The following is a 26,178-nucleotide window of genomic DNA, read 5'->3' as shown; positions in this document are numbered from 1 at the left end:
ATAAAAGACGGGTACGAATAATAAAGAAAATGTACAGTATGGAGAGATAAGAAGTTAAAACAAAATCAAAAGGTGAACAAAGTATGAATCAGGAATAAGATCAGTTGTTTTATTTATATTTAATAATCCAGCCAAACTGTGTTGTCTAGACAAAAATAAATTTCAAGCTACGACACATCCGACTCTCAATCTAACCTGAACCAAGTTCACCTCATTTCGGGGCTAGATAATGAATACCAGTCATTTCGGCTGACAGCTGAAGGTCCAAAGCATCACTTTCCTCTTGAAATGCAGAGGCGGTGGCTCCAGGAACACTCCCACACTGCAGCGTACTTAACAAGTACTGTGAATTTGACTGTTGGGTTTCCCACCACACCAAAGTCAGCCGTGTAAGCAACGGTGTTAAAAAAGGAGTCTCCACAAAACGATGTGTACTCCCAGTGCGTTGAAACACTGCAACCGTGAAGCATGCTGGGAGCTGAATTCAGCAGCATGTGGGCATTTCTCTCTCAACAATGCTTGTTCTTGGGTGTGGTATGATGTCCTCGGGGAAACCATTGCTCTTTGTATGTTGCATTATCCCTGTATGGCACTGCGTCACAGGCCCTGAATCCTACACCTGATGGTATGTTCACAGAACAAGAGCGATTCATTCGAGATCCAAAACCTCTAATCTTCCTCCTAAAATTAAGATGTTGAAACCAGGGAAACAAACCTCGAATCAAGAATTCTGTTTATTGATGCTGCTGCTGAGCCTTTGACTGCATAGATCTGGAAGCAAGTATAAGTTTGAAATCTTTGAAACTTTACATTTTAACCACATGAGACTTAACTTAGTAGTTTTTGAACTGATGGGGACGTTCATGAATGCACAACCTAATATCAAGAACGCCTCAATTCTTCAAATTGAGAATTTGTAATTCGACAGAAATGTAAAATCGTGGACAGCTCTTTGACAAATCAACTGTGAATAAGTTTCTCTTCATAAAGTATTTGTTTTGCATCTGCAGGAAAGTGTTCAAGGATCACAAAGTCAGCCTCCCACCAGAATGGAGCTGCTCCATCGTGTATGAATGGATTTACTAACAACTAGCAACTAACAACTTTTCCGATTTCACCATTGTGTTGCCTTCGGAATAGCAAAAGCAACGTTTTGAAAAGATTTTTACTGCTCATCTTAACGAATCTATTTCATTCCTCTTAACTTTTCTTTAAGTGCATTTAGTGTGATTGTTTGATAGCAAGTGATTAAAGCAGAAGTTTACCGAACAACCCCAACCTTAAGGTGAAGAGAAAAGGCATCTCTGCCATTACTTTCATTCATGGTTTAAGTAGAGCATTAGCCACTAAGTGATAATTGTTCCATTCTCTTTTCATTTAATTGTATTACAGTTGCATCTATGGAATACCACCCACCACCGAAACTGCTTACAAAGGTCTCAGAGCAAAGCTTCTTTTAAACCGCAGTAAGAGATTAAATTAATGTCAACAAATAAAAAAAATCTTCTGAATAATGCGTGTTAAGATAAGTATTATCTTGTGGTGTGGTAACTTGAATTAAGTGGTTGTGAAAACAATATTTAAAAAAGGCTTTAGTTATTTTATAGATGCACAAATACACACCAAACTATTTGCATTTATTTTAACAATTTATATCTTATATTTATGATTCTATATTTAATAGTTATTAAACATATCTGCTGCAATGTACTGCACATATAAAATGCAAGGAAGGGCCAGCACAATCATATTTTATTATATATTATAATTCATATAGATATAAGAATTATATGGGGGACGAGCAAAATTCCCTGAGATGTTCATCCTTAATTAGGGCAAAGACACTGAGGCATTGATGGAGTGAACGTTTGTATTTGACAAGTGCAATTAATGTACAGACAGTGGTGCAAGAAGTACTCATATTTTACCGATAAATAAATGCAGTCATAACACAAGTAAACACATCTTGTTTATATGTTTACGTAAGTAAATGTAACAAAGTGAAACCAAAATAATTTAAGTATCAAAATATCAAAGTAAAAGTTATTATAATACAGAATGACCCCTTTCACTATATTTTCTAAATATTATATGTGTATACATATATTATATAGATATCATTGTATTGTTACATTAGTATCACTGACATGTCAGCAGCATTGTAATAATGTAGCTGGTGGGTCTAATTTAAATTAAGCCTGACTGACGGGTTAAAATTATAACAATGCATCACATTTTATTTAACTTGTTTTTGTACATTCAATCCTGATTATGCCAACTAACTACAGCTGTCCAAAAAAAGTAGAGGTGGAGTAGAAGAATAACACCCAAATAAAGGACAAGTACTCAAGCACGTCAGCTGAGTAAATGTACTTGATTACTTTCCGCCACTGTTCCCAGTCCTCTGCTCCCCCAGTACAGATGTTGAGTTTAGACGATACTCATAGAGACTCTTCTGTTGTTTCTCTGGCGCTGCCTCGGTTTTAGCGGGTGATATTCAAAATAAAATGACGCGTGTACTAGTGTGCGCCAATGCCAACGGAGGGGGGCGTCTCCAACTATTTTGTTACAAACACGAATCCGGAGTAAGGAGTCTTTTTCCTGGGTATGTAACAGCTGGTTAAACTCAACAATATTAACAGTGTTGCCGATGTAACAAGTGAACGATGTTTGTGTCGAAGCGCCTCCGTATGCTTTTTGTGTCCTTAAATTAATTGAAGGGGGCTTTTTTTTTTGGTGTAATGGTCGACTACAGAATAGCCCCCAACAAATACATGGCAAAAATGTGCAGGACGTCATTTTGTCGGGTAGTAAACAATCTCCTCGCGCGGGCTGCGTGGTGGTAATGTGAGGCATTCCGCGGTCTGGAAGTCGAAACCTTTCGTCTGCAGCGTTGTGTGAGCATGTAACGCTGAAGGATCGGTAGAGGAGGAGGAGGAGGGGGGGGGGGGTTGTTGTGGTGAGACATGTTAGACGTTTTACTCCCCGACTATTGAAGTAAACAAAGAATAGGATTTGTTAAGCGCGCGGTCGTCCTCTCTGCAGGGGAAAAAAATGGGGCTGCGTGTTTTGTTTTTGGGATCGCGGCGCGGAGAATGGCGTGGCTCCGCTGCGCCGATGTTTCCACACAGCGAACCGACGCCGTAGTTCCCGTTCCGTTTGACTTTGGCATTGTTTGGTAAGGGCAACCGGATCAGCTCTTACCGGAGAGGGGAGGGGAACGGTGCAACGTTAACCGCCTTTTGGGCCCCCTTGCTGTAGCGTTCATTGCAAAAGCGTCGATTTTCCAGATGATGCATTTTAGTGCCTTTTGTTTGGCGAGTGCAGCCTGTAAATACACACGTCGACCGACGCTGAGAGCAGGGGGGGGGGGGGGGCTGAGCCTCCTCGCCGTGTAGCTCGGTGTTGTGTGTGTGTGTGGGGGGGGGGGGGGCATCGCCACAGCCCGCAGTGCGTTGTCTTGCATGTTTTTGCACAAAACTTGAAAACTGATACTTTTTAAGCGGCTGAAAAAACAAATCCTATTTTGTGCGTTTAAAAAAACAGCTGTATTTTTTCGTCAAATGCCGGTCGGCTGGTGCATGTTTTTTTGTTGTAGAAAGGCACGCAATTGTGTGGTACAAACCCAGGCTACAGTGGAGTACTATGTTTGTGTGCTGCTGCTGAGTCCGCTGCCCGGGCTGGAATGAGGAATCCCGAGCTGGCTGTTGCAGCTCCGCCTGTCGTGGGCGATGGTTTATTTTGGAAGTCCCACCTTTTTGGGATTTGCAACGACGGTCGGATGCGATGATTGGCTGAAGCGCCCACAAAGAGGCGGGACACGAGTGCAAAAGCAGACTCCCTGCTACAAAGTCACGTGTTACCAAACTCCAGGAAGTAGCTCGTTGTAGATAGATGTTGATATATCTGATGAACTCTAAATGGTGTCAATCACAGGGCCTGGTGATTTGATGTGGTCTACATGGTTAGTGTAAGTCAAGGAGGTATTGTATTATGTCGTATTGGTACAGCAATATGATTGGTTGACTAGATGAGTGTTGAAAGTAACCATATAGTGAATCTATATATGCAAACGGATATGTAATACACACCGGGATGGGTTATCAAGGGCCACAAGGTGATAATGTTGTGTCCTGAAATGAGCCGATGCATCAAAATCGAGTTTCAAGACCTTTAGGGGCCCCCAAATAAGTTTATCAGGTCAAGAAAATAATAACTACAATAATACTTTAAAATGCATATCTATCCATTCGTATGTTATTAAAACATGGAGGGTGTGAGTTTGTTTGTGTATACTGTGAGAGAAGGCACAAGATACTGCAGTTGCCCAGTATGGAAGTCAAAAAGTGCATTTTTCCCTTAAAGTTTGATGTGCATTTTAACTTTAACGTATAATCCAACTCTATTACTATTATTATTATTATTATTATTATTATTATCACGATAGAAATACAAAATATCCCGCAGGAATATGTTAGATGTGAAGCAGACTTGTGAAGGATAAAGAGGTATGTCACTCTTTCAATCGAAAAAAACTCTACAAAGTCTAATTTAAAGACGCATTAACATTGCACGGGGGCCTTACTTAAATGTTATACTAACTACACATAATACAGGCGGGACTGTTCACACCGCTGGTATTGTCGCGCTTCAAATCAAAATGGGCGTGCATGGTGACGGTGAGAGAAAAATGATTGATTGACAGTTCAAACTCACAACCTGGGTTCATTGCCCCGCCCTTCCGTGGCTGCACTGATCGAACTGACCAATAGCGCCCGCCTGGGGGCGGGGCCATATTTATATGAAACCCCCGCCTCCCTTCCAGAGCCAACCGAACGGAGATTGTTTTCCTCTCACGGGGAGAGCTTTTCACTTTGCAGCCCCACAGCTTGAATTGTTTATTTTAAATCCACACGCCACTGATAAGTTGCTTTTCGCACATACGTCACTTTGGCATCTTCAGGTGCAGCAGTCAACCCACAAATAACGGATTATCAAAGCATCATTTGGGATCTTCAGCTTGCTATTTGGGAGAGGGGTGAGTTCAGCTGAATTCATTCAGCAAGCTAGCACAGCGATAGCTACAGACCAACCGTTAGCAGACGTTGTAAGTGCACCACACAGAGAATCGGCTTCTCTTTGCTTGTCACTCACTCGTAACTAGACCCGATAGGAGTTCTCTTGTGAATCGATAGCTAACGCTTGCTGTAGATTAGCCTGTTTCAGCAAACTATATCGCTAACGGCTAGCTGCATGTGCTTAGCCCCTGTCGGCGCTACTCATGTTGTTTACATTAGCTAGCTAGCAGCTAACTGGCAGCTCACAGCCCCTGTCGACAAAACGAGTTATCGGTGTGGATAATATAAAAGAAAATGCTTTCGTATACTTTTAAGCTGCATAGGCAGCCAGGCGGACAGTAAGTCAGCTACTTTTTCCTGCTTACCTGTCTGAAATGGGAGTTTAATTTTGCGGTAACCCCCTGCACCACGCTCTAAATGGCGGGCGTGGGGGAAGCGTCGCGCTGTAACTCGAGGTCGGTGCTTGTGTTGCCAGGCCATAAAGGGGATGGTGATTAGCATGTAGCTAACGTATTTGTCTGTACGTGACTATAACGTCACTACACCATGTGGAGTTGACGGTTTCTATGAATAATGCAGCCTCGCTTTCTTTAGGAGCAATACTTTTTAGTCGGAAGCGTCTCAAGTACACTTCAGCGAGACAGCCATTGTGTCACTTCTGCTCGATATTTTGGGTAATGCAACGTAATTCATTCTTCTCCCGTCGGTTTTTTTAAGCTTTGTCTTTCTTAACGCAATTCATTCAGATGCGTATGGTGTTGTTGCTGTCTCGAGGAAGTTGTGAATGGCAGACTGACTCCGACGCTCCCACAGCACCTGTTTGTTGCATCGGTGACGAAGGCGGTCTGTAAAACTCTCGGTCTCCGCAGCCAATGAAATGCTTTCAGTGCAAGTTCACAGTCTGATGCATTTCGTCATCGCTTTAGCACTGAATGAGCAAGGAGTTGTGGGGATAAAATTAAAGATTTTTACATTTATGTCATGCAACATAGTTCTTCTTTACCATTTGTAAACCTAAAGCTGTTCGTGACATTTTCACAGTTTTGTTTTTGCAAGTTCTGTCGTTCTAAAGTCTAAAGCCTTCAAATAATGAAAGTTATTTATAACAAGGAGGATAAAATGTATGTAATGTAATGTAATAATGCCATGATCTTTAAGTAGGCCTTTCTGAGACCCCCCCCCCCCCCCTTTTATGAAATAAAAGTTAAAATATCCAAATAAAGAGATTGTATACACAAAAGCTGTATATTGTTGTTTCCCTAACTGCTTACTTTTCCTTAAATACCTCCCTCCAATCTGCTCATGCACACAAAGTCTCCTTGTTTTGCATACTGTTGCTTCTCCGTCTCTGCAGCCGTCCTTTGGTGACGTAGCTGCTCTGTTGTTACGTACATAGCAGGATGGAGCTATTCAGCACATCTCCTGTGTGTACTATTCTGGGATTGGTGTTACCAGAGAGTCTCAGGATTTCTGCAAAGAAAAGTGTAATCAGACACACACACACACTTAATCTTAAGTCAGCGTGACTGAGTTCCCCCAAAAAATTTCCAAAGGTATAACACAAACTGACAAGTAAATGAATCAATACGCTCCATGTAGTTCACCTCTGTGAACCCTCAGGCATCTTTATGCCACTAACAGCATTGGGTGTTTCATTGGCTTTATTATCAGAGACCATGGACTAATTTTCTTCCCAAGCCAAACAACAGAAATGGCACAGTGGTGTGTATCCATAAATTCACAGCTTAAAAAATGACTGCCACATCCCTTCAACAAAGTATTGAATGACATCTGATGATTTAATGGATTCTGATGACTGCCAGTGTGAAATACGGTCCATATGCTTGTTTGTTCGCAGGTCTCTCAGCTCTTACGAGAATGAGTTCATAATGAAGCGGCGACTGGAGGATCAGGAAACGGTTTTTGCGTCCCAGCAGCGGCGCCTCGTTGGCAACCCGGAGGCGTTCCAGCATCGCGTCCTGGCCCCCGCTCCAGCCCCGGCTGTGTATGAGGCCGTGTCTGACAACATGCAGCCCACAGCAGGCGTCCAGTACTCCGTCCCCCAAGGATACCAGGTATACTCTGACTTTTAGATTTAGAACCAGGTCAAATACAGCAGTTTTAAGTCACCCGTTGCTCAGAACTCAGGCTGTCCTTTTAAACGTTTGTGTTGCCTGTCAGAAACTGAAGCTCTGTTGTTGTTGTTTTTTCTAGAAGCCATCAGCATGCCTCACTTTTTATGAAGATAAATAACTGTACATACATATTTTCTGTGGTGATTCTTACCAGATATACTAAAACTACTTTCCGTCATTGTCATAGGTGTCTCTGCTTTCCCAGGTTCCCACCGTGGCCCAGAACAGTGGCGGGCATGGGCACACCCCGAACCCAGCCATCCACGGCGGGTCCCACCACCACAGCCCGGCAGTCCAGTCACATGGGCCCTCAGTGCTGTCAGGGCACAGCCACACAGCTGCTCCACAAGCTTCCGCACAGGGCCAGCAGTTCCAGAGGCTCAAGGTCAGTCAGCCCGTTTTATTTTGACAGATTCTTACAGTCCAATGGAAAACCTGCAAATGTCAAGGAATGTTCATGCCAGAGACTTCAGTGAAAATAAATATACAGATGGTTCATCTGTATCACACAAACATCAGATTTTCCCCCTTAACCCCAGTTGTTATTGTGGTAAATTAAAAAAGTGACTGTGGGGTAAATGGTCACTGTTGATTTGTTAAATGAAGTTTTGGTTCTTTTACTGTGTAAATGTTTCACATCAGAATCAGGTCACTGCTGCCAAAGTAAATGTAGAAGTAAACATCAGATTGGCAGGTTGATGAAATTGACTGTAAAATGGACTTCTCCTCTTCTCTGTCCCAAAGGTAGAAGACGCTCTGTCTTACTTGGATCAAGTGAAACTGCAGTTTGGTAACCAGCCTCAGGTCTACAATGACTTTCTGGACATAATGAAAGAGTTCAAGTCTCAAAGGTGAGGAAACGTTTTCATTTTACAGAAAAATACTGTGTTACTACGACGCACAGCCGAAGTCAGTCAACTCAGTGTTCAGAATCTACATTTTATGAGTTATAACTCATTCAGTCCCACCTTGATCAACATTGTCATGGTAAGTCATTTCTACAATTCAGTACTAATAATACAAATAATAATAATAATAACTTGTTTTTCTGCAACTTAAGACCATGAATCTTACCAGAACCATTCCCACGTGTCCCAAAAACATAAAACGCCGTTGACTTGTCTTTTAATCCTGAAAAAAAAAAAAAATTTAGCTTCCATAAAGACAATTATATCACAATTTCCACTGACCTCCTTTGCTGAGAACGGTCCGTCTGTTGTCTCTGTCAGAAATGCATTTGTTCAGAACAATCTAAAGTTCAAAGGTCACATACAAGCTGCTCTTGGTTTGGTAAAACTCTCAATGCTCCACAATGTTGGCAGCTTTTGAAGTCACATCCCAGGTGGAGCAGGATGACAGTTGATTTCAAACACAAGCTGCAGCCGCATCTGTCAGGTTTGGAAAATATATGGGGATGAATTTGTGACTGATTCTCTGGAGATACAACCAAGAGACACGTGAGTTAATTTATTCTTCAAGTAGAAACATAATACAGAAAGAGCTGACAACAATAATTTAACAATTGAGGTATAATCCAAGAATCTAAAGGCAGGTTCATCTTTTTCCGAATAAGTGTTCCAATATTTACACGTAGAGGCTCCTCAGTCAGTCCTACCATAGCTGATACTGAACTTCTGAAAAATTAAACTTTACAAAAAAATAAGAAATTGCATGATTACAGTCAGGGTACATTTGAATTAATTTAGTCTATTTTTGTTTTTTCCCAGTATTGACACCCCTGGCGTCATAAGCAGAGTGTCACAGCTCTTCAAAGGTCACCCCGACCTCATCATGGGCTTCAATACCTTCCTGCCACCTGGCTACAAGATTGAGGTCCAGCATGCTGACCTGGTCAACGTGACCACGCCTGGTCAGATCCACCACATCACCCCGCACGGCATTTCAGTCCAGAACATCCCCTTATCAGGAGTAGTTCCCTTACATCCTTCCCAGCTCCCGTCTGCTGCGACCACCGCCCCCCCGCCCCTTCTGATGCAGCCCACTCCTGCCAAGATGAGCAAGGTGAGCAGCGAGTGACAAAACAATGCAAAAAAGCTCACTCCATATATATTGTTATTCCCATCTCCACAGGGTTTTAAAACGTTTTGCAAATCTGGCGTTTTGCGGTGCAGCAACACGTCTAAAACTTTTCATTTTGTGGCCTCCCCCAGCCTCTTCAGCCCCAGGCATTGACACCGAGCAGTCAGAGCAATCCGTCCATCCCTGCGTACACCTCTCCTCGCTCCCCGCCCGTGCAGCTCCACCCGCCCCTCAGCGGGACCCCCACTGGGCCGCCCATGCAGAACAACCAGCCCGTGGAGTTCAACCACGCCATCAACTACGTCAACAAGATCAAGAACCGCTTCCAGGGCCAGCCCGACATCTACAAAGCTTTCCTGGAGATCCTCCACACGTACCAGGTCAGTGGCCTGCCGCTGAAAGCCGTAGTGATCAAAGGATCTTATTCTTCCGTTGTCTGTGGGGAAGAGTCGGTACATAGCGGTAACCCTGCTGTCTGTTGTGGTCAACATTACGATTCGTCAGCCCAGAGAATTTAGCAGACCTCTGGGTCTTAGCAATGTCGTCACATTTTGGGAGGAGCCACAGAATTCGGCTGAACTGCAGTTTTTAAACCAAGAAGACACAAACAAGCTAATTTATTAGCAAAAATATGTTTATGTGTATTTCTCACATACTTTGCCAACAGGAATCTATATGATTATGTGTAAGTGCTGCACAATTCTGGGAAAAACTGTCATTGCAACATTTATTTTTCTACGACATGAAAAGTGCAGCCCTAGTGTACAGCGCAAAAATAAGATGTCGTGTGTACTTCCTGTTGAAGGAAGGAACCGCTTGACCTCATGTTTGTAATGAAACCATTTTCACTTATGAAACTTGAACTGTTGCCGTTTCAATAACGTGAGCGTAGCGACTTAGCTCTGTTTGGCCCTGCGGCAGAGGCAACACAACCACAAGTTTGACCCTAATCTCAAAACTTTTATCAACAAATAAGAAAATCTGCAAGTGCATTTTGAAATGTAGATGGGAGGCCTTTGTAGCCTCTCATGTTCCTCAGTTTCAGCAGTAAGTTCAAAGTGAACGTGTGCTTTTCCACTACAGAAGGAGCAACGTAACGCTAAGGAGGCTGGTGGGAACTACACACCGGCTCTGACGGAGCAGGAGGTGTACGCTCAGGTGGCGAGACTCTTCAAGAACCAGGAGGACCTGCTCTCAGAGTTTGGGCAATTTCTCCCCGATGCCAACAGCTCAGTGGTGAGCAGAGACCCTCGTCGTCACTTCAGTGCAGATGTTAAAAGTTACTTTTAGGATGGGCTGTTTCTCTCTTATTCAGATACTTTATACCAGTTAAACATTCTGCATTCGACCGTGTTTCTAAACATGGACTTGCTGGAATAATCCCATCGTATCTGGAGATCCAGAGTCAGGTGGAGCGTATTCGTGTACCCTCGTCTTAATCAGTGTTGTGTATTCTTCATAGCTGTTAAGTAAAACCACAGCCGAGAAGGCGGAGGCCGTACGGAACGACCACGGCGGCACTGCCAAAAAGCTGCAGCTCAACAACAAACAGAGGCCCAATCAGAACGGCTGCCAGATCCGCCGCCATCCAACTCCAGGGACCACGCCCCCTGTCAAGGTGCGCGCATGCATCCTCGCATACCGCTGGAGCTGGCGACCCCTCCTGTTTCCTTTTTATTTCCTGTCTGTGCTTTTGAGATGACTAAACCGATGTCTTCTTGTTGCTATTTTGGTAACGCTACAGAAGAAGCCCAAGTTACTAAACTTGAAAGATTCCTCGGCGGCAGAGGCCAGCAAGCATGGAGTCGGAACAGAATCTCTGTTCTTTGAGAAGGTGAGGGTTTTTGTGCGCTGTGTTTTATCTTTGTGTTCATGTGAAAGCAAACATTAATTAAATTAAAGGATATGAAGGAAGAAAGCAGTCACTAAGCAAGAATAAACCTCAGAAAGTAATACTGTTTCATATTGATTTGACTTATCAAGTATCTATTCATGGTTATTTCATATAGTTTTAACATTCTGGAACCTTCTGGAAATCTTGAAATAGTGAAGTTTGTAAGACTTCAGTGAAGTAAAACTTTCCAAGATAAGCACAGCTCAGTTATGTTACGGTATTTTAGTCAGTCACATACCGTTCTGACATTTTATTTCTCACTTCAGGTGCGCAAAGCCTTGCGAAGTGCAGAGGCCTACGACAACTTCTTGCGCTGTCTGGTCATCTTTAATCAGGAGGTGATCTCCAGGGCTGAACTAGTGCAGCTGGTGCTGCCCTTTTTAGGGTGAGTCCTCCGTCATCTCACCTGGAAAAATGCTTTTTTTTACAATTTATTGCATATATCATACGTATGTTTTTCACTTAATTATGTTATACAGAAAATTCCCAGAGCTGTTCAACTGGTTTAAAAACTTCCTGGGATATCGGGAAACGTCCCACATCGAAATATACCCCAAGGAACGGGCCACCGAGGGCATCGCCATGGAGATTGATTATGCTTCCTGTAAGAGACTCGGTTCCAGTTACAGAGCTCTGCCCAAAAGCTACCAACAGCCCAAGTGCACCGGCAGAACTCCCCTTTGTAAAGAGGTAAGAGCGGGAAAATGTGAGAGAATGTTGTCATTTGTGTTTTTAAAAGTCAAGTTTTTGTTTTAAACCCTACGACAAGTTTTCTAATAATTAGATGACTTATCTCCATGTTGATGTGGACAGATTAATTATGTCTAATTCAAATTTAAAGATGACGCAGTGTTTGTTTCTGCCTTGTCCAGGTCTTAAATGACACCTGGGTCTCCTTCCCCTCCTGGTCTGAGGACTCCACGTTTGTCAGCTCCAAGAAGACTCAGTACGAGGAGCACATCTACAGATGTGAGGACGAGCGTTTTGAGGTGAGCAGGAACATTAAACATGTACGACTTCTCTGTTGACGTCACCACAGGGGGGAGAAACTAGCGGTTGCATTTTCGTCCTCCGGGATTTCTTTCTTTTAAAACTTCCCCGAACAAAGACTTCTGACTTACTACAGTGAGACTCCTCAGTGGCAAGCAGTAGTTGGCTATTCTCAACTGGTGGGCCTCATGCATATATTTTTAAAATTGAAAAAGCTATGTATTTCTATGTCTAAATGTGATCAAGAATTCACATAAATGTTACATTTGAAAATCACCACTCCAATCAGGAAACGTATCAGCCAAACGTGTTCATGCTCTTGGATGTATTATAGAACTGGATACGCCGCCGTCGGTTCATTTTCCCGTGGACACGTGCGGTACTGCAATGAAAAGTTTCCCAATAGATCACTATCGTAAAAGCGTTTCAGAAGGTTGAGACCCGTTATACAGTTTGACTTCGAGTTCAAGATAAAGGGCACACAGCAATGGATTTTTAAACGCGCCCCGTTTTCTCGCCCACAGTTGGATGTAGTGCTAGAGACCAACCTGGCGACCATCAGAGTCCTGGAGGCGGTACAGCGGAAGTTGTCCCGCATGTCGGCGGAGGAGCAGGCCAAGTTCCGCCTGGACAACACGCTGGGCGGCTCTTCAGAGGTCGTGCACCGCAAGGCCATCCAGAGGCTATACGGAGACAAGGCGCCCGACATCATCGATGGCCTGAAGAAAAACCCTGCTGTGTCTGTCCCCATCGTGTTAAAGAGGTGGGAGTCAAACTTACTCCTGAACAATCATTCTTTTACAATATGTGTTTGGAAATGGAGGCAGCTTTTGATCTTTAACAAAATGCATAATGTTGCTCTGCCGTTGTGTGAGCACACATGAATCGACTTTTTGCCTTCTCTTCTAACCAGGTTAAAGACCAAGGAGGATGAGTGGCGGGAAGCCCAACGGGGCTTCAACAAGATCTGGAGGGAGCAGAACGAGAAGTATTACCTCAAGTCTCTCGACCATCAAGGCATCAACTACAAACAGAATGACACCAAAGTGCTTCGATCCAAGTCCCTGCTGAACGAAATCGAAAGCATTTACGATGAGGTACGTTTCTCTCTTCTGAACCTCAGTGGCGTACCAGCACGGAATCTGAATTTACATAAGCGTTTAGCTTATGTAATGTCTGGTTTTTATGAACATAAACTGTATCTCAAATGGGAATTAACATATTTTAGAATTACACTCATCTCAGGGTCAACATGTATTCTGTGCATCCAAAACGCTGACATATACTTGTTCTTGCGTCGCAGCGCCAGGAGCAGGCATCCGAGGAGAACACCACGCCACCCACGGGCCCCCACCTGACGCTGGAGCACGAGGACAGCCAGATCCTGGAGGACGCCGCGGCGCTCATCATCCACCACGTCAAGCGACAGAGCGGCATTCAGAAGGAAGACAAGTACAAGATCAAACAGATCATCTACCACTTCATCCCCGACATGCTGTTCTCCCAGCGGGGCGAGCTCTCCGACGTGGAGGAGGAGGAGGAGGAGGAGGAGGAGGAAGAAGAGGAAGAGGAGATGGATCTGGAGGAAGGCGCGTCCAAAAAGCACAACGGCGTCCCTGGCAGCAGGAGCCCCTCCAAGTCCAAGCTGCTGTTCAGCAACACGGCGGCACAGAAGCTGCGCGGCTCCGACGACGCCTACAACCTTTTCTACGTCAACAACAACTGGTACATCTTCCTGCGGCTGCACCAGACGCTGTGCTCGCGCCTGCTGCAGCTCTACGGGCAGGCAGAGCGGCAGATCGAGGAGGAGGTCAGAGAACGAGACTGGGAGAGGGAGGTGCTGGGACTGAAGAAGGAGAAGAACGATAATCCAGCCAGCCAGCTGAGACTGAAGGAGCCCAGTGAGTAACAACCGACAGACCCTCGCATGCTTTATGTTCTTAAAGGGACAGTTCACCCCACAATCACTAATGCATGGATTCCCTCTTACCTGTAGTACTATTTATCAATCTAGATTGCTTTGGTGTGAGTTGTAGAGTGTTTGAGATATCAGCCGTAGAGATGTCTGCCTTCTCTCCAATATGATGGAACTAGGAGGCTCGGCTTGTGGTGCATAAAGCACCAAAATAAAAATAAACAAAACTAAAAGTGGCTGAAAATATCAAAACTTACTGAATATTGAACCAATGAATCACTCAGATTTAAAAAATTTAACTTCTGCCAAAATAAGCACCGCTTGCCAAAGACGATTGATTGAAATGCCGCCAGTCTTCCTGTCATGTGCTGATCAACGCAGCCATCAGATTGTTTATTTTAATATCATATTTCTTCTCTCTAGTGGACATTGAGGTGGAGGATTACTACTCGGCCTTCTTGGAGATGGTTAGGAATTTGCTGGATGGAAACATGGAGGCTTCTCAGTACGAAGACTCACTGAGGGAAATGTTCACCATTCACGCTTACATCGCCTTCACAATGGACAAACTCATCCAAAGCATCGTCCGGCAGGCAAGCATCCGTTTGTTCTCTCACCTCCAGTTGTTCTCGTGTCGTTTGGCGGCCACACAGAGCCTCCGTTAGCACAGTGTTCCTACACTTTGAGATGGTTGTTGCCCCACTTTAAAACAATTCCTTCTCTCCATCCAGCTCCAGCACATCGTGAGTGATGAGATATGTGTCCAAGTAACGGACCTCTACCTCTCAGAGAGCACGAACGGCGCCAGCGGAGGAACCGTGTCCACCCAGTCCTCAAGGAGCTCTGCGGAGGCCACGTATCAGCGGAAAGCCGAGCAGCTCATGTCTGATGAGAACTGCTTCAAGGTGAATACAGAAAGTTCCTACAGTCACTGGAAGTTCTGCAGGGGGGGCGGGATATCATTTCTTTAAAGTTACACTGTGAGTGTGTAAATGCAGCTGAAGGCCTGTTATTAGAAGGTTGTTTAAACACTGCAGGCCACTGATTGGTCATATCGGCTACAAATGTCGCCAACTCTGAGGGTTTATTATCCGCAGTGGAACAAGAAGTATAGAAAAGGACCTGTGAGTGAAGTCACACCATGCAGTGGAGATGAGGCTTAATTAATATGTTGATGTTGCGTCTCAGCCCTCTGACCTCTCAGGACAACCTGGCTTTATAACAATCTTTCACACGCTGTTTTAATTTAGCGTCACACTCGTTTCCTCTCCGTCACTTTCTCAGGTGATGTTTTCGAGGAACAGGTCGCAGGTGCAGCTCGCGGTGGAGCTGCTCGACACAGAGGAGGAGAACTCGGACGAGCCCATGGAGGCTGAGGTAAGACACCGTTACATCCTGTCAAAGATTGTCGGTTTTCTTTTTCTTCTATTTTTACAAACCAGTTGGACAAATAGAGTCTGTGATAGCTGGCGAACTGACACAATTAGAAGGACTTGGGGCCGTGATTTTTTGGCTTTTGACTGGTCATGAATTCCCACATTGATGTTTAGTGGCAGTGAGTGATTCTCATTTGGCTGCTTATGTCACAGTAAGTGAGTAAGTATTATATTTGAGTATTGTCTTCATATTAAATGAGGAATCTAAATACTCAGTGAATAAATGCAAATAAAAGTTGTTTTTACATTTTGTCTAGTAAGAGGGTCTACTTTTCCAGCTGGAGTGGAAAGACTAGTAAGGACCTATTGCCAACCTTTTGGTAATACTGGTGTTAGTGGGAGTGTTTACGTACCTAATTTGTGTCTTAATTCTGCGCTCTACTTGTCCTCTGTTTGCAGCGTTGGTCCGATTATGTTGGGCGCTACTTAAACCCAGATTCCACCACACCTGAGTTAAGGGAGCACCTCGCTCAGAAGCCCGTTTTTCTTCCCAGGTGAGTTATCGCATCATTTCTTTTTCTCAAATTTGCAAATATTATTTTTGAATTGTGAAAGCACTTTTATGTCTTTTGACGCAGAAAAAATAGGGTGATGTTAATGGTAAGGAATTTTTATTTTACTACATAACATCAGAGTATCTTGCTCAGTATACTGAACACATCGCCTGCTATCAAAGTCGTCGAACACGAGTCCTCTTGATTCATTTAACTCCAATCGATTTTGTTGTGACACATTCCTGCCGGCTCTCATTAGTCACTCTCATCACGTTTGTCTTTACGCTCGTAACTAGGAATCTGAGACGGATCAGGAAATACCAGAAGGGCCGCGAGCAGTTGGACAAAGAGGCCTGCGAGGGTGCCAAGAAATCCCTGGAAAAGGAGAAAATGCAGTGCATGTTCAAACTCAACTCCTACAAGATGGTGTATGTCTTTAAGTCTGAGGATTACATGTACAGACGCACCGCTCTGCTGCGAGCTCACCAGGTAAACCGATCTAATAACAGCAAAGATATGCAAAAGTCTAAAAAGATAGCTGTAATTAGTCGTTAAAGGAATAGTTCAACGTTCTGTGAAAATGCTTGTTCGCTTTCTCGCCGAGAATGTTTGATGATAATATTAATACCGCTTTCATATCTAAATATGTAAATATGGAGCCTGAGCCAGCAGCCGGTTAGCTTAGCTTAGCAAAAAAGACTGAAAAAGGGAAAACAGCCACGTTCTGCTCAATCCAAAGTTGACCTTTTACTGTACAGATGTGAGGATGTGAGAGTAGCACATTTTAGGCGAGACAGGGTCTTTCCCAAAATGATAAACTATTCCTTTCAGTTCAGTACAAACTAGGCCTATATAAACACTGTTTATCGGGCAAATAGACGTATAGAGGCGCGTAACATACTGTATATCACAGATGAACAGACAGTCTATTGTTTGGGCTCTCAGCCACCAATGAGGGAAGGTCCTAATCATCTCTCTCTGTAGAAGTCGCTGTCTACCCGCTGAGCGTTCTAACAACATCCTCTTTTTCCTCAGTCACACGAGAGGGTGAGCACACGGCTGCACAGGCGCTTCCAGGCCTGGGTGGACACGTGGGCCAAGGAGCACGTCACCCGTGACATGAGCGGCGAAACCAATAAGTGGCTGATGGGCGACGTGCGCGAAGGCCTATTACCCTGCACCACCAGCCGCCAGCCGGAGATCCTTCACTTCGTGAACATCAACAAGTACCGCGTCAAATACGGCCTGCCCAGCAAGGCGCCGTAGCCGAGGACAAACAGGAGAGAGAGAGAGAGAGACTGATTTCTGGGGGTGTTGGGTCTGAAGTCAAACAGGTCAGGAGCAGAGGTAGGGCCGAGGGCTTATTAATGTGTTTTTAAGGTCGACATGGGAGCACAATTAAGCTAGCTACCGTGTACGTTGCACCCGGGGCGGCAGGATTACTGATTTTACCAGCGTTTTTAGCTGGGCCCATTTCTTCGCAGGGCCTTTGGTGCCAAAACATAGGAATCGTCACGACCCGGTCGCAGACCTGAGCTCTTACCAGCACGCGGAGCCACTCCTCACGTCCCTGAGCCTTCTCTACGGGGCTCAGCGACGTCAGCGGTGAGCCTGTGAGAGATAGAGTGGTGCTTTTTTTTGTACTTTTATCACAACTGAGCTTCGGTTTGGACCATTTTGTCTGAAGCCACCAGAGTAAGCGCTCCACAGATGTGAATCAATCATACAGGGATTTCTTTATGATGGTGTTATTCTACAGTATCCATGGAAAACAATATGGTGGACAAGTGCACTTATTTAGAGAGAGGAAAACGTCTTCAACAGTTTTGTTTCACAGATTGAAGGTTTGGACGGGAGCACAACAAAGTCTGAGAGATCTGGTTCTGACATTCCTGGGTTTACGGCCAAATCACAATTATGTACCAATCACAAGACGGAGCGACGGTTACACTTGCTCTTCCGAAACACATGGCAGCATTATTAGAAACTGTGCCTGAGCCCCAAACAGTACTGTCGGGGTAACATCAAAAAGCACTGTTGCATTTATGTAAAAACAAAAACTGAAAAAGAAAAAAAACATTTGCCACACAACACTGTTTGGTCTCGGACTGTAAAATTGTACAGCTTGTGAATGTCAGATACTGACATGTATTCCAGTGTATGTGTTGTGTATATATATTATATATAGTTCTATTAACACAAATGATCCTCGCCGCCCTGGAAGTCAACCGTTTTAAAATGCCCTCTGCCAATACACCAGCTTGTACACACACACACACACACACACACACACACACGTTCGTCTCATCCTGGGAGGACTGTCCACATGCCGTTCACGTTGTAAATACACTGTATATAGTCTCAGACTTTTTATGACAGATCTGTGTTGTTGTGCTAGTAATACTTTCCAAGCTTACTGTGGACTTTAGTGATCAATGGCTAAAGTTAGTATGTATATGAAAAAGACAAATGCGAGACCATTTATTACAGTTTTTACCAAAGGGAGTTGATTATAAAAATAGCTGTCCCCCCCCCCCCCCCCCCCCTTTGTGTGGTCCTTTATGTCTTTACTTTTTAATTTCTGTAGTAAAAATGTGGAAAAGTAGAAATGTATCCAGGTCTTTCAGTTTTTATATATGACAAATAACTTCTGTTTTTTCTTCTGAATGTGACATTTGGTTGGTAAAAACGAAAAATCACTGCCCCCCCCCCCCTTTGACAACCGACACCGTCCGTGGTGATGCTGGGATTCCTTTCATCTGTCTTCAGATGGATAGACTCCACAACGTCTCACCTTGAGAAGCGCGCCTCCCTCCCTGGATAGATTTCTGCTGCAAACATCGGCCCACGCCATATTTTTGATAATGGAAGAAGTCACTCGAGCATGTCTTTAGTCCCTTTATTTAGACATTATTTAAAGTAATAATAAAAACAATATTTGTAGCCTACGGAGCCCTTTGTGGAGTTGATTGATTTTTTTTAATTGATTTTTTTCACACTTAACCTCCAATCATTCGCGTTTCAGCGGAAAGAGAATCTTTTTTTGGTTTACCTTTTATCAAACACAATAAATATACAGAGAGTAGTCCTGGTTTTCTTCTCAGATATGGTATTTACATTTTACTTCCTGGTACTTAAGACTACACGAAGCCTCATTCACATCAGTTTAGACAACTAGATTAATCATAGTAAGGAAGTAGTACAGCACACAGATCGTGAAACACAATAGTTAACTTTTAAACCAGCACCACAGTGTACTTATTGTTGTACTAATTGTACTAAATCATTCAGCTATATCCTCTTTTTATGAAATACCAAAGGCTTAAATCTATGATCAGTTTTTAAAAATATGTCTTAGAAGTTATTTTAAAAAGTCGTACATTTCAGTTACAACGGTCTGGAATATTTTCCTCTTGCCTGCCGTTGGCAACAATGTTATTAAATATGTTCAGACTGTGAACTTGGACTGGACTGTGTATTGTGCGCAGAAGGCTGTTCAGAAAGGAGTCAAAGTCTGCTCGAAGTCAGCTGTGATGCACCGCCATGTTGCTACGGTAGCCCAGAACGGACAAACCAAGCGCTCTGGAGAAGTTGCTCACCACTAGATGCTGCCAAATCCTACACACTGGACCTTTAACTGAACTGATGTAATTCAATTGGTAAATTCATCCAGCCATGTTCTGCCGCTTCTCCAGATCCATATATATATATGTTTACATATATATATGTTTATATATATATATATATATATATATATATATATATATATATATATATATATATATATATATATATATATATATATATATATATATATATATATATATATATATATATATACACTGCTTGGAAGTACTGAAGATGTAATTATAATAATGAATAATTCTCGTCCATATTGTTCATACTGGTTTTCCATCATAATTATTGTTGAACAATGATTTAATTATCAAAATCTGTGAAGACTTATAGAGACCGAGAGGATAATAAAAAAGAATTACATTACAGAGGTGGTCTTTCGTGAAAAGATCAAATGATGTATTCCCTTTAGGATCCTGCAGAGGGAGTCCTCCACCTGGCCACCAGCACAAAGAGCTCCTTGCATTGTACACACAGTATTGTTTTTCAATGGGAGGAATATTAAGCTTCCTTCACGATGAATTAAACACATCTAATGACTTGATTACAGGTTATTAGTTCGTCTTTCAAAAGTAATCTCTTCATTAAATGAAATGGAGAAAAACGGCAAATCCACACATTTAAAAAGGAGAAACAAATTTTAATCTGAATTGCTTCAGTAATCATTTTATCAAATATTGAGTGAGGATTTTCTGCTTGGATTTTCTTTGACTAAATACATATTGCACGTGTTCAGAAACTGGCCAAGGTCAATTTTGGGTAAGACGGATGCAAATGTAGCCATGTTGTCTTAACTCACCATACTTAAAAGTCAGTCAGTCATACGTAAGTCAAAGGGCTGTGAAGAGTCAACGAAACTATATACTTTGAAATTATCATAAGGTTATGTGTAAAACAAAGCAAACTCCTTATTATCAAACAATAGTGAATATTTTATTTTCTCACTTTGTTGTTAGTGACATGAGAGATGAGACATGACCAATATCTTTTGGCAGCTTTGCGTGAGATTCAGATCTGCTGGGAAACTGACCTCTAGTCAGGCCTCTATGGGTGGTCCCACATATTGTACAGTGAGAGCAGAGAGACTGAACATGTCCCCAAGCGTCACCACCCTGACAGTACCTGCAGCTTTCAGCCCCTTAACAAAACACTCAAAGACACACACACACACACACACCCTTTACCCACTTGGCCGTCACGGTGCTGAGGCCCTGACGAGGAGTGAGGCCGACACATGCCAGCAGAGCCCTCCATGCCTCCCACTGGCAGCGTTAACAATGAGTTCCTCAAAGGCAGCACCCCCCCCCCCCCCCCCCCAAAAGCTCTTCTGCGTGATTTCGTCCTTGGAGTGCACACTCCTGAACTTTCAACAGCTTTCAGCTGCCTAATGTCGGCGCTTCCGCAACTTCTGGCTCGGAGAGCAGAGCTATTGTCACTACTACAGAGCTGGTATTGTCCCTCGAGCTCGGAGGCCCTGGCACCCACAATGCAGAGCAATTAACTCACTGAGGCTGACCACGTAGATTTCTGTTCTTCTTTCTTGTGTGTGGGGAGGCATGTTCTTTTCTTTTTCTACAGTGTTAGCTGTATTTCAAAATTCAACAAGCTTCCACTCTTTTACAGAAGAGTACTTCCTGAAGACAATCTTGGCAACCACGACAAGAAAGTTGACAGCATTGGGATGATGGCAGCTTCTCAGTCTGTGTGCACAAGACATCAGTAGCGCTGCTAAATAAGGGCAGATTATCCAAAATGATGTATTTTTAGGAATGGGTTATAAGGTTTGAAGACAGACAGATTAGAAGGATAAGAAGCATGAATTGGAGCAGCTATAAATATTACAAAGCACTCGTCTTTTTTTTCACTGCTCATCTGTCTCACAGCTTCACAGGTGATTTCTATCCATCCAGAGGCAGTGTTCTTGTCCGTATGAGAGGATCTTTTTCAGTATGGTGGTGGATGCACAGCCTAGCTGAGGTGTCTCTGCGTTACAGGCTGATTTGTCTTGATGAAGAGAAACCCTGCAGGCTCCTCTCCCCCTATAAAAGGATTAGTGAAGTCTGGCACTCTTACATAACCGCTGCAAGCTGCTGTCCGGAACAGTTTCAGCAACTTGAACGGACCAGAAAAAAAACCTCTCCACCAACTGTTTTAACCTTTGGATGGACATTTTACATGCAGAGTTGTCAAACACAAGAACGTAACTTATCGTAGTCCACCACGCTCTGGATGTAAGGTTAGGAAAGTAGAGAACACAATGCACCATGTGGCTTTAGAGATGAAAATGGTGGTGTCGGTCCACCACTTTGGTCCAGACTGAAATGTCTCGACAACTATTGGATGGATTGTTAGGGAATTTGGTACACACATTCATGGTTCCCAGAGGATGAATCAGAATGACTTTGGTAATCCTCTGACTTTTCCTCTGGTGCCACCATGAGGTTCACTTCTAAATCTCTGAACAACTGTTGCATGGATTGCCACGAAATTTGGTTCATACGTTCATGACAACTGTAGGAAAAACAACTGTGAGTGTGAGCATCATTGTTCAAAAGTCTACGTTTAAATACAATCCCAGAGTTTTCAAACGGGGTCCGCAGCGTTTCCAGAAGTCTCTGTTTCAGGGGTTCGGAAACGCCGGAGTAGTTTGAACGCTTACAGCGTAATTTAAGTAAAAGTTATGCGTTTTAAAATGTACTAGTGTGGATGTAGCCTGAGGCTACAGATGGTGAACACGGTAACAAATATACTTGCTGATCATCAGCATGTTAACATTGTCATTGGGAGCGAAGTTAGCCTGCTGAAGTATTTAACTCAAAGTGCTGCAGTGCCGAAGAAGCCTAAAGTTGATTTTTTGTCAAATGTTTTAATTACTGTCGACTTAGTATTCTTCTCACACGATGAAAGTATTATCTCATGAACATTACCAATTGGGACATGTCTTTTAAATCACATTACAACTTAACGAGTGACTCATGTTTAGATTTGTTAACGATGCTGTTTTACTGTGGCTCTGTCCAAATTACTGACATTTAAATCAAAATCACATCAAACAACAGCAACAACAAACAACAGCATCACTGCAGAGATGTACAACCTCTGTTGGCCTCTACACCTGCTGCCGCGTTGACCATGATCTCGTTTGTTCTCACTGCTTGTAACAAATTGTCATAAATGACAATATTGAGTATAACAAGGACACGGTTTCAGCAAAGATGTGGAAACCTATATAAAACCTTTTGGCTGTTGGAATACAGAACCAGAGAACAAACAACAAGCAAACACTGACTGTGTGACAGTTATGATGTGTGACAGATATGGGAAATGTGATCTGTGGTAATCTAAAATATGTGAACATAATAGTTAACAGGCTAAACATGCAAAATAATAATCCTGTGTTTGCCATGTAATACACTCAAAAGTTGCTCTGTGTAAGAATATTACTCAGGTGCCTTAAATGTAAATGTTTTTTTCTTTGTCATCATTCTTTTCTTCATCTTCTTCCTCAGCAGACATTGGACAGAGGTACCAGAGTGCTCTGAATATGTGCGTGTCACCCCCTCAGAAAGCATTTATTGAGACCTAAGCGTGACTAAATATATCCCCAGATGAAAGTCATTGGGGACGTCAGAGGCACAAAGCATGCTGGGTACACACACGCACACACACTCTCACACACTCTCACACACACACTTGGCTGAACTTCCATCCTCCCTTGGTGTTCATGTGCAATACATGTACGTTAATGTGCTGCATGTTACACCTGCTACACCGGAGTGGAGGGTGAGTCAGCACCATCTTAAATAAAGAAATGCACTGATTAGCATTTTCTGACATTTTTTAGACTCGTCCTGTAGAACTTTAGCAGCTTCGTGACAGGCCACAGCTAGTATCACTATTTTAGTAACGCTTTCTAATAATGCATCGTTTATAAAGGGCTTGTAAATTCTGACTTATGGGTTTATTTCTGTTTAATCCCTCATATATTAATGGAAGTAATTGTTCAATTTGTAGATTAGTTATAAGCAATTGATAAAAACTAATTTTGGGTCGCCAGGTTGTGAACAATCTCATTGGCAAGTGTTTATCATCTTCATAATAATGTAGTATGTGATGGATGGTAATGATGACTTACGAGTTTGCGTTTTTAAATTTTTGTCTTCATGTTTCTCTTCTAAATTTATTTGGTTAACCCGGATGTGTCTTAAAAACATTCCCGATCATCGGACTACTTGTGTTTCTTGCTCCAGCGAACCTGTTTTTTAACGTTGTTGCAGCGTTCCCACATCTCAACATTTCACTTGGTGCATATACATGTTATTAACAACAGGAGCGGTGACCGAAGCCATGGAAATAAGAACCAAGTTGTTTAAAACTGGAATGCACGAATTAGTCCAAGTCCTATTTTGCAGGAAACTTAATGGGCTCTTTCTTCGTCAGCGTTCCAAACTCCAAAACCCACTCAGGCCCTAGGAGCAGCTATACACTGGGACACCAAGTGGAGACGAGGAGGGACACTTTTGTTTCGCTTGTCTTCAGGAAGCGGCGTTGCGCTCACAGAGGCTCCACTGTTTGGTGCCCAGAAGAGAGCAGTAAGACAGGTGGAGGGGCCCCTTCTCCGACAAAATGGAGCATGAACACAACAATCCCTTTATTCAGCTGTTTGGACCTGCCATCTGAACAGCGGCTTGTCATTAAATTAACATCACAGCAGGCGCGCGCCCTGGTCCTTGCTTCCCGGAGCATTGTGGTGCACTCGGGAGGAAAGTCATTCTTTCAGGGGATACCAGGTCAAAAAGCAGGGGCGGTATAGACGCGTCCATGAAGCCTTGGCGTTGAGGAATGGGAACAGTCGCCGTACCGCTGTGTTGGTCCTCGCGAAAGGCCGAGTGTTGAAAGGACAACCTTTTAATCCCTGGCAGCCGTGAAGGACAGAGACAGATTTGCTTTTTGTTTTTGATGTTGTGCCCCTTTCTCGCCATATTCACCCCGAGGACAAGGCTGGAGTCCACGCCAAGGGTGAGGCTGCCATACATGTCGCTGCAGTGAAGCTGTGGCTGTGTTGGCCCGGATCATACACTCATGTGTCCTGCACCTGCACCGGGGAAGTGTCTTGAATAAGTTGCCCAATGGTTTTCCAGTTGAAAGATTTGTATGGAAGCAGTGCACTGCCTGGCTCATGCACCGAAAACAATAAATTAGCTGCCGAGCAGCACAGAAACACTGTTTAAATGAAACAAAAGCTAAATTATTTGTCAAGATGGAACAGTCAAAATCTAGACTTCTAAGTAAATGGAATATGGTCAATGTGCACAACCTGTGTGAATGGGTTCATTTGTAGCCAATTCTCTTCAAGCTGTCGGCAGTAAAAAAAAAACACCATCTCGGCAGAGGAAGGAAGAGCGAGTACAAGCGGATTAAGAGGAAAGTAAAAAAAGATGCACAAGTGAGCCGCCATCAGATCAGGTGTCCCTTTTATAACATAGTCTGTCTTCTCCACCACGCGCATCACGTACACTGATCGTAGACCAACCTCAGATGAGGGGACAGGTGGTGCATCTTTACCAGGAGCCTGAATCCTCCCTTTTCACTGGACTTTGTATTCAACATTCTCATCTCTCTGTCTGAGAACCTTGTTGGTGAAACAAGGGGGCAGCACAGACCGTTAGAAAGACTAGTGAAGCAAAAGAGGTCAGATCGATGACCACAATGCTTCTGTGTCTGTTCGGTCCAATAACATTGCCTCCACATGACGGGCCCTGAGGGGAAAGTCACATGAATTGTCATGATGTAAATGTGTTCGTCACGCTGGAGCGACTGAGCCCTGCTTGAAGGCTTTTGACTGTATTTGCTCCAGTCTGTCTGGTCTTATCTCCCCGCACCACTCTGTCTTTAATCTTGTTGCTTTAGAGCTGTGTCAGACACAAAGACGTGTCTCTGGGGAAGAATCAGTGCAAGTGACGAATAGCGGCGAGGAGTGTGAGGCAGGAGCATGATGGGATGTGGGGTTTTAAAAGCCAGGGCTGGTTTAAAAGGGGCAGTTTAGGGCTTTTTAAGAAGTGTGACTGAGTTCATCAGCAACTGGGAGTTCTTGTAGGTCGCTCCGAACGAGCACCAGTTGTTTTGTCTTTCAGGAGCATAAGTTCATCGGGCTTTTTACGATAGTAAGGCTGGTGGGAGTCAGAGGTTTCTCAATAAATTGTGTAAGATCCTTTTTAATCTTAAATTTTCTTTTTTTTAATGTGTCCACTGTTATAACTGCTTACAGCCTGATACATCAACGCTTTTGTTCCCAAAGCCAGAGACTGTTTCCATCCCAGAAGTTGATCTCCGGCCCCTAGTTGTGTCACACAAGTTACCCTCCACTTGGAACAGGTAATATTTAAATGATTGCATTTGTCTTCACTTCAACAAGAGTTTGCAGATTAAATCCCTCTTTGTTGATCAAATAATACCACCTTACCTTGTGCCTCCATTCAGTAGCTGCTCTGAAGCTTTGTATCACATCACAGGATTCTTGTTCGGAGATGGAGTTTGCCACATTGTCCATTTTGTCTTTG

The 26,178-nt window shown here is 43.4% G+C and overlaps 1 protein-coding gene across 2 annotated transcripts; it reads left to right on the top strand.

The window, feature by feature from the left end:
* The first annotated feature begins 2,570 nt into the window (after window positions 1-2,570).
* Window positions 2,571-19,604, top strand: LOC306779766 (paired amphipathic helix protein Sin3a-like). Of its 2 annotated transcripts, XM_079271767.1 has the most exons (22): window positions 2,571-2,605; window positions 6,937-7,153; window positions 7,401-7,598; window positions 7,958-8,064; window positions 8,941-9,235; window positions 9,385-9,633; window positions 10,337-10,489; window positions 10,716-10,871; window positions 10,998-11,087; window positions 11,414-11,532; window positions 11,627-11,837; window positions 12,020-12,136; window positions 12,662-12,900; window positions 13,051-13,234; window positions 13,441-14,038; window positions 14,476-14,645; window positions 14,784-14,957; window positions 15,337-15,429; window positions 15,888-15,982; window positions 16,067-16,088; window positions 16,279-16,471; window positions 17,018-17,152. In XM_079271767.1, exons 2-21 carry the CDS (start codon window positions 6,968-6,970, stop codon window positions 16,420-16,422), a joined length of 3,600 nt encoding a protein of 1,199 aa, XP_079127893.1. In that variant the 5' UTR covers window positions 2,571-2,605; window positions 6,937-6,967; the 3' UTR covers window positions 16,423-16,471; window positions 17,018-17,152. The 2 variants fall into 2 exon arrangements, with proteins under 2 accessions (XP_079127893.1, XP_079127892.1); XM_079271766.1 differs by lacking the exon at window positions 16,067-16,088 and having other exon boundaries at window positions 17,018-19,604.
* The last annotated feature ends 6,574 nt before the right edge of the window (window positions 19,605-26,178 follow it).

The sequence above is a fragment of the Melanostigma gelatinosum genome (genome assembly GCF_949748355.1).
Source record: "Melanostigma gelatinosum genome assembly, chromosome: 1".
In the NCBI taxonomy this organism is placed as follows: domain Eukaryota; kingdom Metazoa; phylum Chordata; class Actinopteri; order Perciformes; family Zoarcidae; genus Melanostigma; species Melanostigma gelatinosum.
Note: the sequence above shows the minus strand (reverse complement) of the source record. Positions and strands in the feature narration are given on the sequence as shown.